The sequence below is a fragment of the Coccinella septempunctata genome, chromosome 9 (genome assembly GCF_907165205.1).
Source record: "Coccinella septempunctata chromosome 9, icCocSept1.1, whole genome shotgun sequence".
Lineage (NCBI taxonomy): Eukaryota > Metazoa > Arthropoda > Insecta > Coleoptera > Coccinellidae > Coccinella > Coccinella septempunctata.
The window spans coordinates 7,522,079-7,546,625 of record NC_058197.1 but is presented as its reverse complement, the minus strand read 5'-3'; the positions used below and the strand labels follow the sequence as shown (position 1 = coordinate 7,546,625).

Below are 24,547 nucleotides of genomic sequence, written 5' to 3'. Positions count from 1 at the left end.
TCATTTTAAGGGACACTTAACACTAAGTGCGTTTGGTGCAAACGGGTCTAAATACAGAGGATTAAAGCCTGTTTGCACCAATACCCCTTAAAACGAGTACTTAACTGAGTGTCGCTTAAAGTTAACAGAATCTTAAATAAGGGGCCCTTAAGTTTTTATATCTAGTAATATTTCTGTTTTTTATTTTGGTGCAATTTCTACCTAGTCCAATAAAGCCATTTCATTGGTTGGCCGGTTGCCGATGATCGTTGTCATTTCATTAGCATAACTTAATTGTCCTGTCAGTCAGTTTCATGTAAATTATTATATAATTATCAAAGAGTAACAACTTTTTGTTGTTGAATTAGCATTATTATTGATAATGATAAGGATTGTCAAATAAAAAGTACCTAATAAGTTTATATAAGTACAACACTTTCTTTGTAAGGTCTTGTGTGAATTTGTTTTATTAATGTTGGAGAGGAACGTGAAGAAAATGTCCTTATTGTCCTTGTTACTACGAATACGGTGAATGATTGCCAAGCAGGTGGTGGTAACCTACAAAGGGCACTTAACTTCTCAACAAAAGAAAAGAGTTTGTTGCTAACTATAGTATGATTTGTGACACCAAATTGAAAATTAAAAAAGACTGATGGCATTACAATAAAGGCAGAAGAAAAGGCTGGTATTGAGTAATGAATTCATTCAATTTTCAAAATCCATCAAAAATGTTCTGCAGACAGTTTACAGCTGGTGCAACGTAATTTAAGTTAAGGGTTCATTTTAAGGGACACTTAACACTAAGTGTGTTTGGTGCAAACGGGTCTAAGTCAAATTCTTGATTATATCAAATACCCCGACAAAAGACCACTTCGCAAAATGGCTCATTTCATACCAGCTCTCTTCGTGAAAATTACTGTATTATTCGTACTCCTGTGTGTTTATCTATGAAATTTTGTGCAATTCTTGTCATCGAAGAATCTTCTGGCAGTTCTAGCCTACACCGAAATGATGACCAGAGAAAAGTTGTTGTGAATGAGAAAAAAGAAAATATAAGTAATATACATTGAATAGTAGAATCATCAGAGAGGGGATAGTAGTTCCATTAAAAAATGAGCGAGAAATGCATAACTCAGGAAAGAATAGACCATAACTAGTTTTATGGAATTTAAATTACTCACCACACTGCCTTCAGTTTTGCAGTGAACAACATCGTTCGGTTTCAAGAATGACGATAGATCAATCCGAGATTCTTCACTTTTCAACTCATTCACTCGCTTGTAGTAACGCCTAGGTGAATTTTTATAGTTCATTTTGAGGGAATTCTTGCTCGGCCGCATTCTTAGGTATCTACTAACTATTCCACCTGAAAAAACAGATTAGAAACAAAAGTATAATAACATAAGTGGCTGTTATCGCTCAATTATATTCAAACACAAAATGGAATTTCAATTATACGTAGGTATAACTTTCGCGATAAAGAAAGTTACCAAAGTACAATCAGCGTCTTTATTCGTTTCGTGAGCTTCATAACCGCGATTTCGATCGCGTAACTCACGCGTTGAGGACATAAATAATTGTAATAACTGATCCGAGCAGGAGGAGAAGTATATGGAAGGTAGAGAGAAGGAGAAAAAACTTCGAGGTTTTCTGGGCTAAGAAGTGTCTGAGAGAAACTTAAATAAGCAAGGTGGCGCAAGCAAGCAATAAAAATTACCTTATCAACGAACAATATTAACGATCAATTGATTTTAAATGTCAAAAACAAATACAGGGTGTTTTCAAAGGTGAGGCTTTTTTTGACTGAAAAAATTGTCTATATAAAATATCCAAGATGGCTGAGATGCAAGTCCTAGAAGTTCGACAAAATTTCATTGAATTTCAAGTACGTGGAAGGTGAATCCGGCATCGCAAAACATAAACATATGGCTGGACAATGGATGGTTCAGTACCAAGTTCATCGGAATAGATGCATCAGGTCACTTTCGAGAGAATCATAATTATGAAAGCTCTAGATGGGTCAAATTGGCCTAACAAATCGAGTGTCCATCAATTTTTTCGGTCGAGGACAATAACACAGCGAACATCTTGAAGGAGGCTCAGGAAAATTTCAAACTGTTACATCAAGTAAATGCCCAGTGCATTTCAAATAAGTTAGATATTCTCGAGTTACTTGTAATAGAAAAGAGTCCCGAAATTATAAGTGTTGTCGAGCATTGGTGCTGCTCGGATAATGTGAAAACAATGACCATTCCTGGATACATTCAAGCTGACTATACTACTGTCGACCCGAAAGAGAGCATGGGGGTTCAATGATTTACGTGAACGCTGGCTTGGAGGTGAAAAGTTTGTGCGTGTCCCGATTTTCGGAAGAAATGGTTTGTGAAATTTGTGGGACTATAGTAATCACTCGTAACATTCGCATGGGCATCATAAGTATTTATCGACCTTGTTCTGGTAATGTAGAAAATTTTTTGGACCGAATATCACTAGCTATCAACCATTGTTATGATTCAGTTGACCTAGTATTTCTCTGTGGTGACTTGAATATTGATTTCTTAAAAGTAAGATGTAAAAATCGTTTGTTGCTATCAGACTTACTGGAAAGCTTCAATTTGAAAGTATTGTCAAATGAACCTACTAGAGTTTTTACAGACATCACAGGTCATACTTCCATTTCTAAAGTTGACTACATTTCGACTAACGCTGAATCAATAAATTGCAATATTGAAGTATTTGAAGCACATTTTAGTGACCATCGAATTATCTCACTTGAGCTCTCTCTCAATTGTAACTTTAAGTCACAAAAAGTACCTAAATTTGTCCGAAATCTTAGTCGACGTAATCTTGATGATTTTGTTTATGGCATTTCACACTGTAACTTTGAGGATATTTACAACTTTCAACATGTAGATGGATGTTTTGAATCATTTTTTAATATCATTCGTGAAATTTTTCAGGATTGTTGTCCACTTATAAAATGCACTGGTCATTGTCATCATGACTAAAATTGGTTGACACCTGATATAATCGCTGCTTAACGTAACTTGAACAATCTCGATTGGCTGCATAAAAATTTAAATAATCGGTTCACTCATAATCAATATAAGGCAGCAAAATCTTCTTATCAATCCCTGATCAAAAATACAAAATGTAAATTTCTAAAGAAAATAATTGAAGCATCTGATAATAAGAATAAAACTGTTTGGGATATTGTGAACACTATGACTGGGAGAAAAACTGGTCCTAAATCCATTTCGCTCATTGTTGATGGCGTTCCACAAAGGGATCCCAAAGTTGTTGCAGAGATCTTCGTAGACTATTTCACCACGGTTGCTGAGACATCCCTCAATAGTTAATATAAGGGCTCATTAAGCCCCTCCTGCACCACTTCATCTATATTACGTGGTTGATGTTAGTAAATCACTTAAAAATAGGAGTTCTGGAGCTGATTTTGTTTCCTCGCGACTATTGAAATTAATAATTGGTGAGATAAGCACGCACTTCGCTCATATTATTAACATGTCAGTGACCACTGGTATGTTTCCCCGTCTTCTTAAAAAGGGCCGCTGTTGTTCCAGTCTTCAAAAAGGATGATATGGATCTTGTTTCGAATTACAGACCTATTGCTATCCTGAGCACCTTTTCTAAGGTATTCGAGAGAATAGTATACAGTAGAATGATGCATTATCTTGACAGGTTTGGAATACTCGACGATGCTCAGCATGGCTTTAGGTCGGGTCGTTCAACCCAAACTGGGACGTTAAATTTTTTTGAATTTGTCTTCGAACATCTAGATAATGGCTCATATGTAGCTGCGTTGTTTTTTGACTTGTCACGAGCATTTGATAGTCTCTCGCACCAGTTTATTTTAGACAAACTCTATAACTTGGGATTCAGAGGTGTCTTTCTAGACTGGATTCGGAATTATCTTGAGTGTAGAGTCGCGTCTGTTCGTGTCGGTGATTGATTCCTCCATAGCTACTACTGCAGATACATTGGAGGAGCTGCAAAGCTTGTGTGAGTTACTTGTGCAAAGTTTCGGTGAATGGTGTCTTATGAACCGGATTAAAATGAACGTTAATAAAACAGAATGCATTCATTTTAGTTTGTCTAGTGATGAGAATGACAGATTTGTTGTTCGTTATCTGGATACAGTTATCACCGCTAAGAGCCACACTAAGTTTCTAGGTATTCACATTGATAGATACTTGAAATGGCATATGCATATTGATGCCGTTTGCAAAAAGCTCAATAATTCCTATTTTGCATTGAGTAGAGAGTGAGGAGTGCCCTTCCATTAACATATATGATTAACATCTACTATAGCTTAGTGTACAGTCACTTGACATATAATATACTACTTTGGGGTAACTCTTCCGAGGTGAATAGAGTTTTTGTTATTCAGAAACGAATACTCCTATTGATCTTCAACTGTCATCCGCGTTCCTCTTGCAGGCTCATCTTCAAGGAAAATGGTATTTTTACTGTTGCCTCTTTGTTCATTTTCAGGTGTCTTATGTATGTGAAAGAAAATGAGGACAGTATTATAAAACTCTCAAGTTTCCATTCTCATAATACGAGAAATAAGGATCAGTTATATTTCCCCATTCATAAAACTGCAAAATTTGAAATGTCTCCATTTTATGAAAGTATCAAACTTTTCAATCATCTTCCTCGTTACATAAAAGGTCTTTCAAAAAATGAATTCAAAATGTTAGTTAAAGATTTGTTATTAAAACAGTGTTTTTATAATGTCCAGGAATATTACAGTTATATCTTCGAAAAATGTCGACTTAATGAATAAGCTTGTTATGTACAAATATTATATATGTATTATTTTTGATTTGTCCTATACATAAATGTTATGTCTCAAAGGATTAATAAATATCTATCTATCTATCTATCTATCTATCTATCTATTGTAACGTGCAATTTAGGGTGAAAAAAAAATTAGAATATCGAGGCAGTTTCTTAAAAGTGCTCATGTTAGTTTTGTTGAAAAGTGCTATGATGTTTTCCCATTTCATCCCATTTTTACCATGATTGCTGGAATGTTCGAAAAAGAAGATTGTGATGCCCATTGTATAAAAATTCGTGAATAATTTAGACGAATTTTATTGGTGAGATTTTGAAGTATTGTTCTATTTTTCACACTTGTGTCCTAAGTCTCTTCTGGCAGTTGGTATCGAAATGAGCCATTTCATAAAATCGTGTAAGTTGCTGAAAAATATGAGAATTCGGCAATCGTATGTTTCCACATTCATTACCACGTAAATATCGAACGAGCCAATATCGTGAACGAATCCACATGGTCGAATCGATAAGCTTTTTCCATTGCTTTGCGATAATTCAGCTAACGAACGGTCTAGGGTCGTACTAGGATCTATTTCAGTAATCAATGTAATCATTTTCAATTTTTTTTTCAACTTTGTCATTTTGAAAGTTTTGTATAGGTGATTTTTGGTGAAACGCTTCATTTTGACCAGTTTCACCTTCTGTTGAAAAAAAAGCCTCACCTTCAAATACACCCTGTATATTCAGTGATTTCAAGCCACTCGTTTTCTCCAATAAACCCTCGTGGAAATAAAATTTTGAATTTTTTATTTGTTGAAAGTTGTCTTATAAGCAGCTATGAAACAACAGGCCAATTAATAAATTTTCCAAATTTCTAGTATACGAGGGTATATTGAAAAATTCTTAGCCTACTATAGAACCAAACAAAATTTCAATGTCACGGTAGCATTTGAAATAGAGGATTGAAAAAGCCTCCTCAGAAGTTGAACAAAATCCCGATATGATAAGGGCAATAAATAATATGATTTTTAGAGCTAGCAATTGTGTCGAGATGGAACAAGTGTACAAGGATATATTGAAAAATTCTTAGCCTACTAGAGAACCAAAGAAAATTTCAATGTCAAAATATTTTATTACTCAACATATTGTCCTCTTTATTGGATACATTTATTACACCGAACCTGCAACGTCTCTAGACCTTTCAAAAAAAAAGTTGTTTCTTGCTCTGCAAACCAGACCTCCACAGCTTTTATTACCTCCTCGGTGGAAGAAAATGTACGACCTCTTAAACTTTTTTCTGTTGAGTAAAGAGATGATATTGGGATGGAACCAAATCTGGTGAATAAAGGGGGTGTTCTAGTAATTAAAACCCTAAATCACGAGGTTTCCGCGTTTTTTCTCTTCAATTTCCCCGTAGATTGGTCAGTAATGTCGAATAGTAATCTCCGGTTATTGTTCTACCCTTGACCAAAAAATCAATCATTACTCCATGGCAGTCCATGGCAATTCCAAACAACTGAAGCAAGAACTTTTCCAGCATATATTTGGACACGAAACTTCTTATTTCTTGGAGAACCAGAGTATCGCCATTCCATCGATTGTTGCTTTGTTTCTGGATGGTAGAAATGTACCCAAGTCTCATCCATAGTAACAATTCGGTTCAAGAAGTCTACATCGTTTTCAAATCGAGCACAGATCGAACGCGATGCATCTACATTTTCACGCTTTCGGTCAACATTCAAACATTTTGCAGCAATTTTTCTCATGTCCAAATTTACGTGAACTATATTGTGATGAACGCGTTCGTATGAAATATTCCTTGCTTCAGATATCCGTTTTCCGACGGTCTGACAAAATCATGTCATAAACTTCATCGATATTTTCGGGGACTGACACAGAATCTGGCCTTCCCGATCGGTCATCATCTTCAATGAAAAATGTACCTCTTTTGAAGCTTGCAGCTCAATTTTTCACGGTCGCATACGAAGGACATTGGGGGTATTAAGAATATCTTCGTAAATCTGCTTACCCTTAACCCTTTTAAATATAGGTACTTGATGGTGGCTCGATCTTCCAATTTTTCAATTTTCACAATTTCGGTGGACATCTTCTTTCTTTTAATTTATTGCGTAACTCTGGTTTACTTTTTTGACCTCAGACTTCACACTGACACTTCTAATGAATTATTGTTCGTTGCTATGGTAACGCAATATTTTTTTACGCATTAAACTGGTCTAGGCTAACTAAATATCAATACATCCCCGTAGATATCAGTTCTGAGTCATCACCTGTAATTTTTTTTATAGGTATTCGTCCTTCTCAACAGACCCCTGATAGTTCAAGGAAAAGCAGAAATTAATATTAATAGTAATAGTAATATCATTCATTTATTCATTTTCATAATAATTATACAGGGTCTTTAACGAGGAACCTCACCCATATTTATACGGGAAACTACTGAACGTATTTTCATGAAATTCAGCACTTATAAGTATTTCAGGTTTCAGGATGCTGATGAAATCTAAAATAATTTCAAGGCATAAGCACCTCCGGTTTTTCCGGAAATGACGTCAACTTCCGTTTTTCAAATTAGAACACCATTTTTTTATTGCAGAAATAGATTTCTTAGAAAATTTCAAGATATTTTGATGTAACATTTTTCAGTTTTGGTTGGAAAATTCTCTCTGAGCGGGAAAATTCGAAAAAAAAATCGAAAATAGAGCTCCGCTGAAACAAGAATAACTTCGAGGTTTTTGGATGGAAAATTTTCATTTTTGGGATTTTTCAAGATGTAAGATTGATGTATCCACTTCAAAAATCGAAATCGCGATTCATGATACAGGGGGTGAAAAAATCGCTTTCAAAGTTAGGGATGACAAAATCGTGAAAAATCAATTTTTTCAAATTAGAACCCCATTTTTTTATGACAGATATTGAATCTACGTTAAAAAATAATGTGAGTGTATGCATCACACCCTTGCCCTAAAGTGGATATTTTCTGAGTTATTCACAAAAAACTGTTTTTCGTCTTGAATTTTCGCAGCTATTTCTTTTCCCTTCACGCCAAAAAGGTGAAATTTTCCACACAATTCACTCAATGTGTAAAATATCCTCTACAGGCTATTTGAAGATCGATGGTTGGCGAACAATGGTTCACATCTTTGGCCACCACGTTCTCCGGATTTAACTCTTTTAGACTATTATGTTTGGGGTAGGATAAAAAATATTGTCTACTCAACTCCCCTGACTGATAAAGAGGACTGCATAGAACGAGTCAGAAATGCGTTCAGGTTTGTTTAGATTTTTAGATTCATAGTTTTGAAACTCAATTTGGTTTTTAAACACTTTTGTAGATCTCTTCCTCCCGATGAAATAAAAAGACCAACGCACGAAGCATTCGTGAGACGTATAAATAAATGTCTAGAAATAACCGGTCAAAACTTTGAGCATCTTCTCTAGTTATAACTGCGAGAGTTTGCCATGGTTCTCCTAATAGTAACTTGAAGTCGGTTTCAGGAAGGGGTGAAAAATCTACAGCATGGTTCAAATAACAGTTCCTGAAAATTTCATCTTTTTGGCGTGAAGGGAAAAGAAATAGCTGAAAATTCAAGACGAAAAACAGTTTTTTGTGAATAACTCAGAAAATATCCATTTTAGGGCAAGGGTGTGATGCATACACTCACATTATTTTTTAACGTAGATTCAATATCTGCCATAAAAAATGGGGTTCTAATTTGAAACAATTGATTTTTCACGATTTTGTCATCCCTAACTTTGAAAGCGATTTTTTCACCCCCTGTATCATGAATCGCGATTTCGATTTTTAAAGTGGATACATCAATCTTACATCTTGAAAAATCCCAAAAATGAAAATTTTCCCTCCAAAAACCTCGAAGTTATTCTTGTTTCAGCGGAGCTCTATTTTCGATTTTTTTTTCGAATTATCCCGCTCAGAGAGAATTTTCCAACCAAAACTGAAAAATGTTACATCAAAATAACTTGAAATTTTCTAAGGAATCTATTTCTGCAATGAAAAAATGGTGTTCTAATTTGAAAAACGGAAGTTGACGTCATTTCCGGAAAAACCGGAGGTGCTCATGCCTTGAAAATATTTTAGATTTCATCAGCATCGTGAAATACTTATAAGTGCTGAATTTCATGAAAATACGTTCAGTAGTTTCCCGTATAAATATGGGTGAGTTTCCTCGTGAAAGACCCTGTATAAGGTAAAATAAAAAACGAGCAAGTGAAAAGAGGAAATTGATGTTCATGATGATTAATGTTGAGTCAGTTGAGTTCACACAGTGAGTAGGGTTTCACTTTAAATAACTGAATATGTATTTTCTTCTTGAATAATTTTATAGTTATGATGTCGTGATATTTCTTCGGCAAGGCGTTGTAATATTTCATGCCCATTTAGAAGGCACCTCTTTTATATATCGTGAGGAAATGTTTAGCGTAGATATAACGGACCACCCGAGTTTTTGCGTAGGAACAACAGGAGCATTGTATAAAGACAATGGTCTGTGTACAATGACAGGAGGTTTTGTATTCATAAAGACCATATACTGTTAGGATTTTTGGCCAACTGTTTTGCTCTCGCGATCAAATCAACGAAACATTTCCATTAATTTCCTTCAAAATTCGAATGTGTAATTTCAATATATAACTGCAATCGATCACATTATATCGGCAGTCTCAATAGGTTCAATGCAATTTTTGAGTTCGAATATTTTCTTTTTCAATCTAGAACTTTTTTTAGAAGTAGGTACTGTCAAAATCACTTTTTTCTTGGAGAAGTTCAAATATCTCAAATCATGCTATATACTCGAGCAAACCTGCAAGTTCTAGACAATCTTCTCGAGTTCCGAAGAGTTTTCAATTTTATCTATTCATATCTGCGCATTTTTTCTGAATTCCGCTCCAGACTGTTTGAACTTTTTTTTTCAACGAGCAAGTTTTCGATTCGTTGATAAATTTATATGAGGATTCAAAATTTATATTTTTTTAATGGACACAAGTCCATTGTCGTTTTTATTAATTTTGTTTATTCATTGAAATTCTTCACGTATAGCTGGTTTTACACACCGCTCTAACAATGACGGCTCTACAATGCCGTCGTTGTAGTGCATATGTTACGGGCAATGTAAATAATTGGGCATTGTTTATAATGCCCGGGCAATTTAAAAAGTGCCCAAAAGGATATGACAAAATGATAAATTATGTTGCAAATATTACATTGCCCGGTTATTATGTATAATGCTAAAAATCAGGTGGGCAATTTGAAAATTATATATTATTCATATTTATTATAAAAAATAACAAATATTTGCATACCTGACTGACAAAGTAACAATCAAAACATAACAAATAAAATTTCACATGCTGACAAACAAACCGGTGGGATGAAATAAGTACAAACAAAACGTGAGTCCAAATAAAACTAAAGTATTAGATATGTACGTACTTTCAAATTTATATTCACACAAAATGTCAATACGTAGCAATACAGGCCAATAGAGGCTCTATTCATTAGAGCAGCTTCCACTTTGGTGACATTTCGAGTTACATAGCTTTTTTTCTTTACGACACTTGCGCTCGTCGGATTTACAGCTACCTTTACAGCCACATCGACTATAGCCTATCTTGAATGACAATCTTGCACATTCTCTTAGTTAAATCTCTATCTGTGGAATATCTTCGCCATTCTTTTCACATAGGTTGTCCCTTTGGTGTCAATTAATCAAAGTGCCCAAAGAAATAATAGCGGTATTTATAATGACCGGGCAATGTGAGAAATTATTGTAAAGTAATTCAAATTTATCAAATTGCCCGATTTTAATGGTCATTATTCATAATAACCAAGCATTATTAATACTGACCTAAATAATTACATTGCCCGTAACACATATAAATCGACTGAACCATTTCAGCTCGAAATTGAGACATAACACTCAGGGCCGGATTAACCCCAGGGCAAAAAGGGCAATTCATTGTTAGTTACATTATCTAAATAAGGAAATCACTGAAATCGGGAAAACCGATTCCAAATAATAGAAATATACGGTTTCAAAACTTCACGAACCGTTGCCTATTTCCCCACCGCACCGCCTCTTCAATGCCCGAGCTCCCGCGCATTCTATTCACTCGGGAATATTGTGACTACTCAGCATTACAATGTGAATAGAAAGCGCGCGCATCGAAAACGAATTGTTGCGGTATGGAAATAGACGGGCATGTGATTTTATTTTATTGTTTCTGTTTTCTGTTATTCTGTTTTTATATTAGTACTGTCGATTTACGTCATAATATATTTCATTGGAGGGTGTTCATTGTGCAAAGTGAATGGAATAAGAGTGCTTAGACCAAGTGGATCAAGAACAAAGGCACAAAGCTCAATTCAACTGTTGAGTAAATTGCAACCTCCATTCTACACTTTCCAGGTTGCAGGGATTATTTTGCGATACATATTTTGAAAATACCCTGCGCAAAAAAATTAACGCACATTCTGAAAATCTCGATTTTAATGAAAGTTTACTCTAAAGTGACTTTATAACTTATTTTTATGTTCTCTCGGGAAGGTTTTGAACAAAACAAGACACATTAAATGGAAGAAAAATTCAGGATTCCACCGAATCTTATGTGAAAGAAGAGAAATGAACAATTTTCAAAATACTAAAATGCTGATAAGTGATTTAATACTTGGTATTTCCACCCCTTGCTTTAATTACAGCTGGGCAACGACGGTTCATACTCAAAATGAGTGATCTTAAAATGTTCTCATCTAATCCTTCCCAGATTTCTCCGAGTTGGATTCCTAAGTCATTAAGAGTAGCTGGAATGATTTTCTGAACTTCTCAGCCTTCTATTGAGGTTGTCCCAAACCTGCTCAATTGGATTGAGATCTGGACTTCTTGCTGGCCATTCCATTCGAGAGACTCCAACCTCTTCAAGGTACTCCTGAACGATGCGCGCACGATGGGGTCTGGCATTATCGTCCATAAAAATGAAATTTTCACCAATGTATGGGGGCAAATGGCACTACATGCTCTTCAAGAATGTTCCTTATATACTTATCAGCATTCATAGCTCCATTATCAACGACCACTAGGTCTGTGCGAGCAGTCAAAGATATTCCACCCCATACCATAATCGATCCTCCCCCGAAACCAGTAGTATTCAGGAAATTGCACTGAGCATATCTTTCATGTGGACGTCTGTATACAAGGGAACGTCGATCACAATGCTAGAGGCAGAATCTAGACTCATCTGTGAAGAGAACTCTTTCCCAATCGGCCTCTTCCCAATGGATATGCTCTCTCGCAAAATCCAAACACGCCCTTCGATGGGCTGGGGTAAGAGCTGGGCCTCTTGCCGCGACACGAGGCCTCAAATCATATTCTCTGAGGCGATTTCTTATTGTCTGAGTGCTAATTTGCGCCTAATGAGTTTGCTCAAGCTGAATTTGAAGGAGGCGAGCGGTTGCAAACCGTTGTCCCAACGAAGAAACTCTCAAGTAACGTTCTTGAATGATAGTTGTTACCCGTGGTCTACCCTGTCCTGGTCTTCGGACATTCATACCTGTCTCCCTGAATCGCTGCAACATTCTGGACACACTTGTATGGGAAACTCCAAACCTTTCTGCAATACTTGTGTATGTCCACCCTTCTTCTCGCAAAACTACCGCTTGGGCACATTCCTCTTGGGTCAAATTGCGTGTTTCGCGTTGCATAGCGATCGAGTGTAGAAAATCAAACGAAAGAAAAACTATTGATCACTAGAATTGATCGAGAACAACTGATTTTAGAATGGAGCCAATACATTCAAAATCTGATAATCATCTTTTTTTATTCCTGCTGGGAAAAAACATCTGTATTGAAGAAAACCGTTGAAAGTGGATAACATATGCATGCATAATTCTGATAAAAATAATTATCATTGAGAACACCTTCAGTTGTAGAATGAATTTGAGATTTCCATAATGTGCGTTAATTTTTTTGCGCAGTGTATTTTGTTTCTTTATAACTACCTACTTTTTGTCTGAAAAATGTGAGAAACGTTTTTTTTAATTTGAATATTCATGAATTTTTCATCATGTTAAGGCGCGTACTCAATGAAAAACGATTCGTGCAACGTCAATGAAAATCCCATAAAATTTGATGGCTTTCGTCGTATTGCGAACTGACACCTGCGTCGTTCGGAGCGATCCGATAGTTGTCAGTTTTAGGCGCGGTTCTCACTGGAGCGATACGATAAACGATGCGACAGGTGATTCGATAAGCAACCCGACCCTGATTCGACACGGATCTCTTATAACCGTGCAAATGTAATGGAAGCAACTAATTCAGTGCACACTGAAGCGATCGCGATTCTACACCGATAAATATCGAAATCGCGTCGGTTTGGGGGACACAACTGCCGTGTCGCTTCAGCGACAGAAAGGTGATTGAGAATCAAATCGGAAAAAGTAGCGTAGAATTTCGCGATACGATAAGCGATGCAACATGAGCAATCTTTTATCGCCCGATGCAACTTTTATCTCGCAACACTCCAGTGCACACTGAAGCGATACGATATCCAAATTAAGCGCTTAATTGTCAATCAATTACGAAATTCTATGCTACTTTTTCCGATTTGATTCTCAATCACATTTCTGTCGCTGAAGCGACCCGGCAGCTGTGTCGCCCAAACCGACGCGATTTCGATATTTATCGGTTTAGTATCGCGATCGCTTCAGTGTGCACTGAATTAGTTGTTTCCATTACGTTTGCACGGCTATAAGATATCGGTGTCGAATCAGGGTCGGGTTGCTTATCGAATCATCTGTCGCATCGTTTATCGTATCGCTCCAGTGAGAACCATGCCTTACGCACAGGAACGACATGACAGTGGGCGTCTTTTTTGTCGGTTGAGATGCAGAACACGTATGTTAATGCACCAACGCACATGACCGACTTTTAGTCGGGCCTACAAAACAGTCGTAGTGCGCTCCATGTCTGCACCCGTCATGATTGTCGGTGAATCAGATGGGCATATAGGTTTCTCTTGTTTCAACGCACACGAACGACAGTTTAGTCGGTTCTTGATCTCTATTCTGTTTTGAATTACTGAACGCGAGCGTTTTAAATAGTAGGTACACGATCAAAAATGGATATAGACATTGAAAAATTAATCTGTGAGGTACAGAAGAGTATACCTCAACAGCAGAGTACTCGAATAAATTACTGAAGAAGAAACTTTGAGAGGAAGTGTCTGTACAGTTGATTGATGCCTGGGATGAATTCAAAAAGGATATAAAATTGGCTTTTCAATCAATTCGGTACCTCAAATAAACCGCAAAACATCTCCTGTTACAATCATCGACTGAATGATCGTTCGTGTGCGTTGACCACCGATTTTATTGGTAGACTGTCGTCCGTGTGCGTTGACCTACAAAATAGTCGTTCACTGATTGTCGTTCGTGTAAACGCAGGCTCAAAGGAAATAACACGCTCGATCTGTAGACGAATATTCTGAATGTTCGTTAGTGTGTACGACTGACGAACAAGTTGAAATGACCCAGTAGGAAAGTGCAGGGCGGAACGAGGGATTTTGATAGAATTATTTTGGGAACAATGAGTCATATAGTATACCACAAACGAAGATTTAATAAAAAACATTTTAAATTTGATACTCAGGATGAAATAGGAAGAGCTGCAGAAATTTTAAGAATATGTATTTTCATTTCGTAATCTTAGATGATGAAAAGTAGAGGAAAAATTCAATTTTTCGGATATTATAGAGAATAAAAAATAAAATCGCGATTGTTTTCAAAAATGCAGTCTCGTGAAACACAAAAAAACGGCTTTATGCAAAAAATTCAAATTTTGTAGGATATTTTTGCGAATATTGAACTGTCAAATGCATTCTTAACATTGGTTTACTCTCAATTTTTGACTATTTCATCATATATGATGGTATATTGGGCCTTGGAAGATATTTGAAGGATATTGATACGATTTGTAGGTACTGATGATGTCATGAAATCCTCTAGGTTCAGATCTCTAATTCACTTGATTTTTGAAAAGAAGCAAATTCTGTGAAAATGTCAAATAAAACTTTTCTTTAACCGATTTTTTCAAATTTTGGAAATGTTTTTAGGGCTGATAATGACTTCTAGAAATTTTTTTTTTATAATTTTCCTTTCATGAAAGGATTCATGAAAAATGAGATTTTTAATTTTCATTTCAATTTTTAACTATAATATTATATAGTTGAAAAAAAAACATGTTTGATTTCGCCAAAGAACAGAGGTGTGCGACCTAAATGCCACATGTGATTTTAAGCACAAACGAAACAACTGCCATAAGTGTAGTCAATTTTTGATGAGATAATGCTATATACCAAATTTATTGGGTAAATGGGACTCACATAACGAGAGGTTAGCCGACCTACTGATTACTGATTGCTGGGTGTGTTGGACGGATAAACCCAAACCTGCCACTGCGACCCAAGGGCGGTCCTAGACTGATTTTCTGGGGGGGGGGGGGGGGGGGGGGGGGTAGTAATTGAAAGAACAATTGAAATTTCAGATTAAGACTTCAAATAACACCTTGTAGGTATCACTAGGTAGCATTTGCAGTCCCATATTTTTTCTTCAAAGTGTACAAGGAATCTCTCCTTTTTATTTCATTATAATATTGTTTTTCTTAGTTTTTTCATACGAAAAATTTAAACAGTGGAATTCGTTATGGGCCCTAGGGGGGGGGTAATTACCCCCTTAACCCCCCCCCCCCCGTAGGACCGCCCTTGCTGCGACCAAGCGGTCTAATGTAGCACACAGACAAGCTCATAGAGGTTATGTCGGAGGGGGAGTGATTCTTGAGTTCCTCTGGGATCATCTTCGGAGAGCCGAAAACTCCATGTCTGACCCTGTCTGCCGCCGGGCAGTCACAGAGTATATGCTCAATTGTTTCGTCCTCCTCTAAGCAGAGTCTGCAGAGCGGGTCATTGACGATGCTAAGTTTTTTGAGTTGGGCTCTGAGTCTACAGTGTCCTGTGAAAACCGCCATTATACATCTCAGATTAGTTCTAGAAAATCCTAGCCAACGACTGGTGTATGGGCTGGCAGGCACTGAAATAGCCCTGTGCGAGTGACGCAGTCCAGGACGGTTGCGCCAGTGCTCCAGGACCTTTTGCCTTATCCAAGGGAAATATAGGAAATTCCTATACTGGGTTCCGGGCCAATAAGCGTTGATGTTGCGCCTTCTCTGGCTAGAGCATCCGATGCATCGTTGCCACTGAAGCCAGAGTGTCCAGGTACCCAAATCAGTTGCAGTCTGTTTGAACTTCCCAATTTGGTTAGTTTAGATCTGCATTCAAATACCTGTGCCGAGTTGCATTTGTCTGCTGCGAGAGAGTTAATCGCAGCTTGACTATCCGTTAGGATTTTTATTGATCTGCCCGCCCAACCACTGTCAAGTAAATGGCTTGCGCACAGATCAATGGCGAAGATTTCTGCCTGAAAAGCTGTCGCCGACTTTCCCAGACTGGCACTGAGTTTAGTTAGCGGTCTACGGCTGTAGACTCCGGCTCCAGATCCCTGACTGGTTCTGGAGCCATCAGTGAACCAGCAAGGTCCTTGTAGATAGAATTCCTTGTGACGGAGCCATTCGTCTCTGCTTGGAATCAGAGAACTGAAGGCTCAATCAGTGCTGGTTCTAGTGATTATTAGCCGACCTAAGCACTTCAACTGATACGGAGGAAAATAACTGTTTCAAAACAAAAATGTTCCTTGCCAGCTTTGCACACAAATAATCTACATGAGCCCACCAAGTGAGTCTTGTATCCAACTGTAGACCTAAAAATTTCACACTTCCCACCTCGGTCCTCTTCAAGAAGAAAACAAACTCTTCAGTTTTCTCTTTATTGACAGAGAGTCCATTACCCGAGTACCACTTCAAGGCATCCGCCCTCATACCAGCAAATAGTTCCCTCGCCATATTCATATCATTACATGAAACAGAAATATTCGTATCGTCGGCAAATAAAACATCATGCACCAAGCTCGTAAAATCTGGAAAGTCATTTATATAAATTAAAAATAAAATAGGTCCCAATAACGAATCTTGTGGTACTCCAATAGTATTTTTCGTTTTTTGTGACCACTTATTATTAACAAATACTGTTTGTAATCGATTAGTCAAAATGATTGAACCAACCTACAACTACTCTCACACAAACCATATCTCCGTAGCTTAGCCAATAATGCTGCATGAGGTACGCAGTCGAACGCCTTAGTTAAATCTAAAAACAGCGACAAGGTATACTCTCCTCATTCAAAACATTCTAAAACAAACTGGTATATACTCAATATAGCATCGGTTGTCGATTTTTTCTTTCTGAAGCCGAATTGTGAAGATGAAAAAAGTTGATTTCTCTCAAAATACTCTACAATCTGAACACACATGACCTTTTCCAGGATTTTAGAAAAGACCGGCAGGATAGAAATAGGTCTATAATTATCTGGAGCAGAATTATCCCCCCCCCTTAAAATGGCATTATTTTGGCTATTTTTAGGCAATCCGGGAAGACATTCTCTCGAATACAGCCATTGATTAGTTTGGTCAATGTATAGATAATTGTATTTATATTCCTCTTTATCAAGTCAAATCATATAAATCTCTAGAAGTGCTACTCTTCAATGAGCTCACAATATCTTTTACCTCGATAAAAGATACCTCCCTAAATGAAAAACTGAGATCACTTCGAATTTCTTTCGAAAACAAAGTCTCGACGTCAATATTACCTTTATCGACACTCCCAGCAATTCTGTGTGGAACAGAGTGAAAATATACTGCATTCACATTTATTTCAGCAGTCGGTTGGCCATGAAATAATTTTCTCAAGTTTTTGTAACTAGAACGGAGTAAGGTTGGCACTCATGAAATGTCGTTAATGGCATAACGCCGTTGCCACAACTTATATCAATTAATATTACGAAAATGCCGAAAGTGATTGAAAAAGAGAGACAGGGTTTCAGGAAGTGCTATTTAGAATTCAGGACCGCTCATTCAAATAGTTATACCCTGATATTCTAAAATCCACAATACGTCAGACGGTAGCGAACATATTCAATGTAAGAGAATTTATATAAGCTGAATATTTCCACAATCAGAAAGATTGTGAATGAAGAGGATGACAAAGAATATTCTTCTATTGGGAGACCCAAAAAAGTGGTGGCATTCGAGAATTTTATGTTTGAGTGAATTAATGCGAAAAGTTTACTACAGGATTTTCGATGAATGTCATCGTAGAATAAGTTCCCGAAAATTTATTTTTCTAATTATATTTTTCATTTGACTTGTCCTATACATTGTAAATGTCTTAAGGTACCAAAAAATACCTAATTATTATTATAATATCAATGCATTAAGATGAACAGAACAGCCAATCTTTCCGAAGAGATTCGACATTGTTATAAAATACGTAATAACAGAAACTTTTACGTAAAACGGGCAACACTCGTTTTCAACCTTCTCTTATGAAGTTTTAGACGCTCAGTGCCGTATCTGTCATACAAACCCGATACAAGGTTAAGGTCATCCCGTAGAGCTCTCAATCCATCATTGTACCAGCACTCACTGATACCCACCCTTAATTTTTCTCTGATGATAGCCTTAAGAGGAAAATATCTGTCATATGCATCAAGGAAAACATCATGAAAATGTTTGAAAACAAGCAGTTCCATGAACTGCTGGAGAATCGATATTCTCCAGGAAGCTATAAAACTCATTGAAAGCTCATCCAGTACGCGGTCGGATAACCCGAACCGACCTATCTCTAGACTCACCAGGTATCCTCATCGTTAACCTCTGCGCTCTATGATCAGAGAAACTCACTTCATGGACCTTAGCACGACAATCTAAACAGCCAAAATTCAAAAAAATATTGTCCAGGCAGTTTTTACCTCTTGTAGACTCAAAAACGGTTCGCTGAAACCCATAGAACGACAGTAAGTCACAGAATGCATCCGAGTAATAATCTGAAATCCGAATAAAATTGTTTGATAATAATTGTGCCATTGTATCATAGTTGAAAATTAAACTAAAAAATGAAAAATAAAAATCTCAATTTTCATGTATCCTTACATCCGACGAAGATCATAATGATTTTCTAGAAGCTAATTATTTTTGTAATTTTCACATAATTTATTTTTCAAAAATCAAAGAGATCTGCAATTTTCAGGATATCATAACTTTTTTGGTACCAACAAATCCTAACAATATCTTTCAATTATCTTTATAGGGCCAATTCACCATGCTTACACCCCTAAGGCCTTTGTAGAATACCAACTTGCTGTTGAAGAGTTATACAGGGTGTTTCACGAATGATTGTATAGGCTTTCAGGGCAGATGCATTACATTTTGCATTTTTTACCTACTATAAATTGAAAATTTCAAATATTCAAAGGTTCGTAATATGGTTATGCAAAGTGTACCTACCATTGATCCTAGTAGGCTTGTTCGAAAGGGGATTTATTGTAGATTCTGAGAATAATTTCACTTTTCGAAGATTTGATGTACAGGATGCTTTACAAGAAGTGTAAATAACAAGTTATTTATGTGCAAATATTTGACACTGGCCCATACCCATTCCCTGAAATTTTCATGAAGATCCATGCAGGCGTTCAAGAGTCATGCCGATTGCCTGTATATGGTGGGCAAAATGGGTGATACCTGAACTACATGGCCCAGTATCTTGGAAATGAATTATTACGCCTACAGGACCTTTCCGACTGCAAATCACTCAGAGAATAATACCCTGACAACCCTGAAAGTCATTTCGCATGTTTAGGAAACACCCTGTCTAAAGTGAAATGTAAATCAAAACTGCACATTCCATTTCTAAAGATACTTCAGTTGTATATTCAAGGTGAAAAGTAGTGAAATAAATGTATATGGATGACATTTTTGGTACCTTGAATTGATGTCGGAACTTTTGATTGGTTCACCTTGAGTACACTTTGGTTGACTCATAACACATAATACATATTACTGTACAGGAGTGCAGGCTGGGCGAAATTGGTAATATCTGAACTACAACTTTTAAACCCATAAAGATAAAGGAAAATGAATGGCACATTGGGGTCATCTTCTTTCGAGAAACGAGAAACTGGTAATGCTCTCAACTGCATTCCTCTTCTTATTCTTCTGCTTTCGAGTTATTGGAAAAAATGGAAATTTGGACGATCTCAACATTGGTCATAATCTTTGTTTCTATTTGTGCTAGGATGTTGAAATATTTTTATTTCACATACACATTTTGTAAAGCAATTCAGTTTCGTGCTCTGATTTTTTTTAAAGGGTTTCCTTCCTGAGCTATAATATAAAGTTTTGTTTTCTCTTACGGAAGTAACAGTTCGAAATAATGAGATAAAAAGAAAAATTCCGTCTTCCTCTTAAAAAATATATAATACATCATATATCGTCCTCTGATACATTAAGATATAATGAAAAATGTATTTTTTATGTGAAATTTGAATTATTGAGTATGAGTAGTCTTAATTACAGAATAATATTATGTCACCTATGGTATGATTATTAATCTAAGGGCGATGTGTGATGACCCGAAAAACCGAAAAAATACTGATTTGTACGAAGGCGTAGAAGGCCACATAATATTTTAAAAATATTTTTTCTTAAATTCCGACTTTGAAGTCGGAATTTAGTTAAATTCCGAGTTTAAAGTTGGAAATTAACAAAATTCCGAACTTCTACAGAGTGTTCTACGACGACGTAGATTTGTTCCTGAATTACAGTTTGCTTTTCCACAAATATTCAATTTCATATAATACAAGGTGTTCCCAGATATGTTATAAATGAATAATTATGTACACAGGGTGTACATTATTATTTGAGTTTCCTTCTATGAGAGGTCATAACAATGATATGACAACCTTTTACAGACATGACATGACATGAATATTTTTTCAGACATAACTGTTTTTTAGGTATATTACGGATATTTTATGGAAAAATTGTCCTTCTCACATGTGATCGTGAGGCTATCTCAATGGACAAGAAATCAGTACACCCCGAGGTAGATCCGGTGTGCTTTGATGTTTCTTACATGAAAAAGTTATTACAACGGTGAGAAAACCTCACATAGGCTGCTCTATGACGAATTGGACCATTGCCAAATAAGCTGAGATATCCATGGGAGGATTCAGATTTCACAAAATAAACACGATGTTCTCTAATAAATATTGATCTTGATGTATTTTATTGGAGAAAATTGTCATTAGGTACATTTCTTCGAATAATAATGAAATTATGGTCGTAGACAGTAAGAGGTAAGGTTGGACACAACCTCCCTCCACCCCAGTACTGAAATAGTAACCATAAAATAACATTGAGCTCCCAGCAAACCCCCGCCACCTCTCCCAAAAAAAACGGCTACGCCAATGTGATGATTTTATATATACAGAAGGTTCTTGGATATCTTCTGCGTTTTTCTCATGAGGAAGTTGAAACTACAGAGTGAGAATCATCACATAAAGCTCGTTGGAATGTTGGAAATCACCTCTTCATTGAAGAAAACAGAATCCAAGAACCATGTGTACATTCCTCATCGATTTTCATTATGTACCTGTACCTATGTACCTCAATATGGAAAACTAGTTTTTATAAGAGATTCTGTACATCGAGAAAGCCGAAGCCGTCATGGAACAGCCTGTATAATATTTTCATTATACATACATACATAACATATGATTTCATGCAAGGAGAGTTCAATAATATCAAAGAACATCCTGTATAAATAACAATCACATTCATTATAAATGTACGAACACACAATATTAATGATTTTCAGTATTCACTAAAACGCATAAACACATTGTATTACGAAAGCAGAACCTCCCATCAATCCCTCTGTATATATGGAGAAATAATCTATGTCGTCGTAGAACTGTAGAACATCCTGAGCATCTAGCCTGTATCGGTTTCGAAGTAAATAAAATTCCGATTTCAAAGTCGAAATTTTACTAAATTCCGAGTTTGCACTCGGAATTTCTTTAAATTCCGGAATTTAAGGAAAAATATTTTTAAAATATTATGTGGCCCTTCTACGCCTTCGTAGATTGGTTTTCAAGTTATTTTAAACCATTCTTTCCATAACTTTGACACAACTTTATGTCATAGCTCAGTAAGGAAACCTCTGGGAAAAAATGTGAGTGCGCCAGTGTATTGCTATCAAAAAAGTGTATTTAAGAGGTGTCTTCACCGTTTTAGTGGTCAGTTCAAAAAGAGAAAATGAATATCTTACGTCATAAACCACTAATTTATATAGGGTTTTCATTATAATTCAAAAATTCAATCAGTTCGTCAGAAAGTCAGAAATTTTTTTATTCTTCAAACGGAAAAAAAATAAGAAAATTTTTTCATTGAAGAACAAATATTCATTCATGTTATTAACTTTCCGAGGTGAAATTATCTCTTCTATGAATTTCCACAGGAAAAAATTTCTCGAAAACTCTCGCTATTGGCTACAATTCGTATTCTGGTGAAATTGAAAGAAGGCGTTCGTTAAGTGCTGCCATCTTTTCGACGAAAGTGGAAAGTATTGTAATATTTGTAACTTCTACTTATCGTTCAAGTGTTCTGGCAACACCCCACATTCTGGTAGTCTTTCCCCCTTTACGCCTTATACGGATGGCGAGAAACTGGAGAAACTCCTCTTAATGTTGTTATTTCAACATTCTAGTACAAAGAGAAATGTTTAAATCGTGTATAACTAGAAAACAAAAGAAATGCATTTTATGGCATTATCAGTTTCTCGAAGAAAGATAACCGCAATGTGGCATTTTCCTCTATCTCTTTGGGTTGAAAAGCTGTATACATGGAATAGAAAAAAAAACGTAGATATATTCTTTAGGCCTCCTCGCTCCCATAGAACATAGAATGTTCATATTATATGTTTCATAGAAAGTTTCATTTTTGATTATATTTTCTGATTTCTAAGAAAAAAAAATTAAAAATTGCTTTGCAGGTGCCATATTCAGGGAGCTGTGTGTATACATGGAATAGAAAAAAGTAGTAGATATTTTCTCAAGGCCTCCTCGCTCCCATAGAACATAGTACGTCCGCTCAGTTTCAATTTTGATTATATATTCTGATTTCTAAGAAAAAAAATTAAAAATTGCTTTTCAGGTGCCATATGTATGGAGCTGTGTGTAAGCAGGAGCAACTCAAAATAAAATATATGTAAAACCCCCACACTACTTTAATACAAGAAATCGCCCCTTGAACTACTCATTTACACCCCTATATTGTTTAATTTAATAAACTTTATTTGGTTCCAGCGAATTATATCTACCGGGAATTACGGTTGCATTTCCGAATAGTAACTTCTCTGGAAGTTGTCTCTTATGAAGACACTGTTCAGAATGCCAAAAAAGATTTTTATTATAAAACGAAAATATAAGAAACTTCAGGCCGGAGGTGGAATTGAATGTGTTCACATTTACAGAAACCTCGAAATTCTGGAACTTTTTCTCCTCATTTCCGATCTGTTCCCCTGCTCGAAAGTATTAGATGCTTATGCTCCGGTTATTCGTCTTTTAGTTCGTCATTTTTCGCGTACTCGGATATGCAGTGGTTCGCGATGAGATGGAGATTTCCCAAATCTCTAAATCATCTGATTTTCCTCACTTGCTTCTACCACTCGGCGTTTACAAAATTAGTAGTACTAGACGAGTTTTCAGATTTTGATCTCTCATACTCTCATTTAGAGTTTGATTGTCGATTGAAGTATTATTACCGATTTTGAATATTATATCAAAGTGCTATTGTGTGCTGAGCTTACCTTCTTTCGAGAATTCACTAGATTCACTTTTTTTTTAATTTCGTCTTCAGACGAAATATCTATGTACTGCACTGAGGAGTCAGTACTGATGTTGATGTAAGACTAACTCAGTTTTTACGATAATTCGAAGAAATTGAAATGGAAATTTATTCTTGATGTTTCCGATTTATGGATGCCAAAATTGTTTAATTTCGAAATAAAAAATTTTCTGCTCAACATGCATCAATTTCCATAGTCATACTAATGAAGTCGTAAGTACTAATAAAGAATGCTAATTGCTCTGAACGCTTATTAATCAAGAAAGAACATGATAGTGAGGGAGTATATGAGCATAAAACAGGTAATTCACACTCGATGTGTAAGTTTATTATAATAAACTTACATATGCATTATAATGCATGCTTCTTGGGTTTTTGATTTACATCAAGGACTTGATTAAAAAAATAGATATTAAGTAACGAGATGGATACAGATATCAGATATCAAATTAAGCAATTTTGATATTCATGCTTTGATGATATAGTATTCTACGAGTTACGTACAAAATTTTATCTACAACTGCTTGTTTTTATTCTTTCGAGAAATATTCTGAAATGAGCAATTAAGGCGGAAACACATTATTAAAACGCGACGCGACTTGACGCGTCTGGAAGAGTGGGCGTAAGGCGTCGCGTCAGATCTTCATATACTCCATTCACTTTTATTTTAGCATCGGTTGGCCATGGGAATTTGACACATTTCACTCTGTATAGTACAAAAATGTGGGGTTATGACGCTTGTCAAAACATTTTTTGGTTTTAAATTAACGCTATGTTGCCTGTTCTACGTAAAAGTTTCTTTTATTACGTATTTTATCACAATGTCGAATCTCTTCGGAAAATATGTGACGAACATATTTGAAGTTTATACAAACTGATTGAAGGCA

At 36.1% G+C, this 24,547-nt stretch overlaps 1 protein-coding gene across 5 annotated transcripts in view; it reads right to left on the bottom strand.

The window, feature by feature from the left end:
- LOC123320681 (fatty acyl-CoA reductase wat-like) overlaps positions 1-23,758 on the bottom strand; it is a 58,826-nt gene extending 35,068 nt beyond the window's left edge. The window contains exons 1-2 of one of the 5 annotated variants that reach the window (XM_044908065.1): positions 23,623-23,758; positions 1,161-1,345 (exon numbers count right to left, since the gene is read on the bottom strand). In XM_044908065.1, coding sequence (XP_044764000.1) covers positions 1,161-1,319 — 159 coding nt within the window. In that variant the 5' untranslated portion in view covers positions 1,320-1,345; positions 23,623-23,758. Of the gene's footprint in view, positions 1-1,160; positions 1,346-1,437; positions 1,450-1,469; positions 1,601-18,607; positions 18,855-23,622 lie in introns of those variants that run through there. The other 4 variants (XM_044908063.1, XM_044908064.1, XM_044908067.1 and 1 more) reach the window with 4 other exon arrangements.
- Positions 23,759-24,547: the final 789 nt, after the last annotated feature.